General features: G+C 36.4%; 1 protein-coding gene across 1 annotated transcript in view; it reads left to right on the top strand.

Annotated features, from left to right (window-relative positions):
• The window catches only part of PLA2R1 (phospholipase A2 receptor 1), a 60,423-nt gene that overhangs the window by 6,897 nt on the left and 49,818 nt on the right, over positions 1-3,708 (top strand). Inside the window, exons 3-5 of the mRNA XM_029283923.1 lie at positions 769-942; positions 1,343-1,516; positions 2,693-2,806. Of these exons, the coding sequence (XP_029139756.1) occupies positions 769-942; positions 1,343-1,516; positions 2,693-2,806 (462 nt within the window). The remainder of the gene's footprint in view (positions 1-768; positions 943-1,342; positions 1,517-2,692; positions 2,807-3,708) is intronic.

A 3,708-nucleotide genomic window follows, 5' to 3' on the forward strand; every position in this document is an offset into this window, starting at 1 on the left:
CCCCCCAGACAGGACCGGCCTTGGCCTCCGAGAGGACTCCCCTGGTTCCCCTCGGGCCGACCCCGAACCCCCTAAAAATTTAGAAAAACACCCCTCTAAGAAGGCATATAGTTTCCTCCTTCTTAGAACCCTCCCCGCTGTCGCTAAGTGCAAATGTTTTGTATGTCCTTCTCAATACTTAAGTGTAAGAAAATTCCATAGTATGAAAATGATAACATGGGAATGACTTTTAAACTTTATATCTGGCTTGAAAATATAGTAATGAGCCACTCCTGCTCAGTTTTTTTTACTTGAGAAATACTCTAATTGTAGTGCTTGACTCTGAAAACTTAGTAAAGCCAATTTGTACTGTACTTACAAATCCATGAATATCACATGTCCTGAACTTGCAAAAATACAAATAGCAAATATATTAATTACAAAGCAAGAGGCTTATATTGTAATGAATTTGTTAGGCTTTAAGATGTTACTACTACAGCAGGCTTGTATGGGTGCTCCTTTGGACAGCTTTATTAACTGACTGATGGCAAATGCTATTACAAAAATTATCAAGTGCAAATCAAGTTGTTGCTATCATGATGTAACCCTTATTAAAAATTGATAGAGCAGAGTCCTTCCTTTCAGTGAAAGTACATGTACTGTTGCAAATTACAAAACTATTATGATACCAGATCTTCTTTTTAAGGGGGAGGAATATCCATTAAAGGTTTTTGTACCTTTTCAATTTTCTTTCCAAATGATGTATCAGCAGTATTTTATTCCATTCAGAAATGTATACCCTGTTGGGAAATTCCCTTGGTTTGCCTTGCGTTTTTCCATTTAAACACAAGAATAAATGGCACTATGAATGTATCAGAGATTTCAGAGAAGATGGCTATCCTTGGTGTGCCACAACAAGCCACTATGAACAAGATGAAAAATGGGGATTGTGCCCAAATTCTGGTATGTAGCAATTAATATACTCCTTTATTTGTTTGTAGCAATGATACATACATTGGCCTGAGGTTATTAGATTAATAACTGGAATAGTAGTCATGGGGCGGAGAGGTATGTATATGGGTGGATGCTGATTATCAATTCAAAATACTGTTTCCTGAATTGTTAAATTGTATTATTCATTGATATTATTAAAAGGTATTTGAAATATGAAGATAATTTTGAGTTTCAGAGTGCATCCTATTTCCCGACTTAGTTTTGACATCAGAATATGGAAAGTATGCTCATAATAATATCATCTTAGCATTTCCACTTTTCCACTAGGTGTTAATTAATCTAGATTGTTACATTAGTAGTGTTATGTTTCTTAATGACTTTGTAATATCACGCTGTGTTTTCTACACAGGGTCTGGCTGTGATATTTTTTGGAAGATAAATGCAGATACTCAGATTTGTTACCAGATCAATCTTCTTTCTGTTCTCTCCTGGAATGAGGCACGTGTGGCATGTCAGGGACAAGGAGCAGATCTGCTAAGTATCACAGATATGAGGGAACAGAAGTATATTGGTGGTCTAATTGGTAAGTTTAAAAGTCATTATAAGTGAAGTCTGGAATATAAGAACGTTCAAGGAAGCCCCAATTATTCTGATTCTTGTTTAGGAAATCTCATTGTCTGAGTTCATAAATAACACTAAATTAGTGTTTGTCAACCTGTTATGACTCCAGTCAACTTGGAAAATGGTTAGGGATTTAGAGATGCATCATCTCAAGAGAAATGATTGGCATCAGGCTGAAAGAAAACCAAAATTTAATACTACACGAATAAGCAACAGAGACTTTTAGATTTGCAAATTCTTTTTTCCTGCAATCTGTTGGTGTGGCTATGGGAATATTGTGGTGGAAAGGAACACATGTATTTTTCTAGCTAGCTTCTGTGGTCCACTGGGGCAGCAGTCTTAATTGCTAGTTAATTCAAAAGGACATATTGCATTTTCTCAACTGATTTCCCATCCTTTTTCCATTTCCTTGACATTTTCCTCAATAGCAGCTTCTTTGGAGCTGAAGACAGTGGATTTTTAATAGGAAGTTACCATTTCTCTTTACTTTGTTACCTCTACTTTTTTTTGGCCTTCTATGGTTTTTTGTTCATGACACATGGATTATATTATGGTAACAATTTAGAACAGTGTTTTTCATACTTAAGTACCTTAAGACAGTGTAGACTTCAATTCCAAGACTTCCCCAAACAGCATGGTGTCTGGGGAATTCTGAGAACTGAATTGTGAAATTGTATGGAACTGAAATCCACACATCTTACAGTAGCCAATTTTGAAAAACACTGATTTAGAAGAAAAGGTTGGGTACAGCTGTCTGGGATAGGTTAGTCGTGCATACTCAACTTATCCTTTTTGGCTGGAGCAGCACTGCTTAAATGATTGCTTGTTAGCTTTTGAAGTCCATGAAATAAACAATTCTTTTGAATTCATCTGAAGTTCCCTGTTTTGGCTAATTTCTATTTCCTTATTGCACAGTTGACATGATAAAGAGAGTAAGAGAAAGGAAGAAGCAATCCAGATGTTTTCTGAAAATAATAATTACAGAATGCTGACTTCTACATCTGCTGCAGAAATCTCACTTGGCAAGGGAGATCCATGCATTCTATTGGTTTAAAAATTAGTGCCTTGCATCATTGAGAGTAAACTGTGATAGTATCTGAATGGCAACCTGTTTATGAGTGTTTAATATATTTTACAGAGCAACTGAACACAAAAGAAGCTATGATATGGACAGGCTTAAATCAACTGGATGAAACTGCTGGCTGGCAATGGTCAGATGGTGCACCTCTGGCTTTGGTGAACTGGCTAAAGGGTATTTATTACAGTACTTGTATTTATTACAGTACTGTTATGACTGTGTATTGCAACTAACATCAGTAATCAGCTGACAATGTACTAGCGGAGAGGGATTAGGAAAACCATAAGCTGTAGACCAGCACCCCTAATCTTTAGCGCCAAGGACCAGTTCCGTGGAGAGCGGTTTTTCCACGGACTGGGGGGGCATGTTTTACAAGTGCCTGGATTCTGTGCATGCACAGATGGGGCTTTGCTTGGTTATGCTGCCCGGTTTCTGATGAGCCACGGACTGGTGCTAGTCCATGGCCCAGGGTTGCAGACCCCTGTTATAGATTGAGTGAATCAACTAATTCTGTGTATTATAGGAGGAAATGGTTGCTTTTTGAATAGAGGCATATTTCTCACAAATTCCACCTGACAGGTGGATATTTTTTAGTTTTTTTCCCTTTTTCTCTCTTTTAAAATACATATCTTAAAATATCTTACCATTTGCTTCCCTACCACATTTTTTAGTACAAAGTGCCAATGAAAGGAATGCTGCTGGTATGATTTGAGCACTGCATAATCTTAAAAATGAAAAATTCTTTCTTAGAACATGTGAAATAGCATGTTAGAATATTTGCATAACTTAACATGCTAAAGAGGGACTTTCTTGCTGTTCTTGAAAAATTAGATGTGCTATATGTGTTCAACAAAATGGTGTATTATGAATTATTCAGTATTATTGAATTAAGGCCACATACAGTCTTCGAATTACAGTTCACAAAATAAACGAGCTGTGGCAAGATGATAGATTTTATGAAATTCATACTATGATTTCTAATTTGAAACTTTGTCATTTTCTCTCTCTGTATAGCAAACCTGTGAGATTATTTCTTGAATGTGGTTTTAAAATGCATGCTAATATGCAAAAGAGAA

Source organism: Protobothrops mucrosquamatus, unplaced genomic scaffold (assembly GCF_001527695.2).
Source record: "Protobothrops mucrosquamatus isolate PMUCROS unplaced genomic scaffold, P.Mucros_1.0 scaffold279, whole genome shotgun sequence".
Taxonomy (NCBI): domain Eukaryota; kingdom Metazoa; phylum Chordata; class Lepidosauria; order Squamata; family Viperidae; genus Protobothrops; species Protobothrops mucrosquamatus.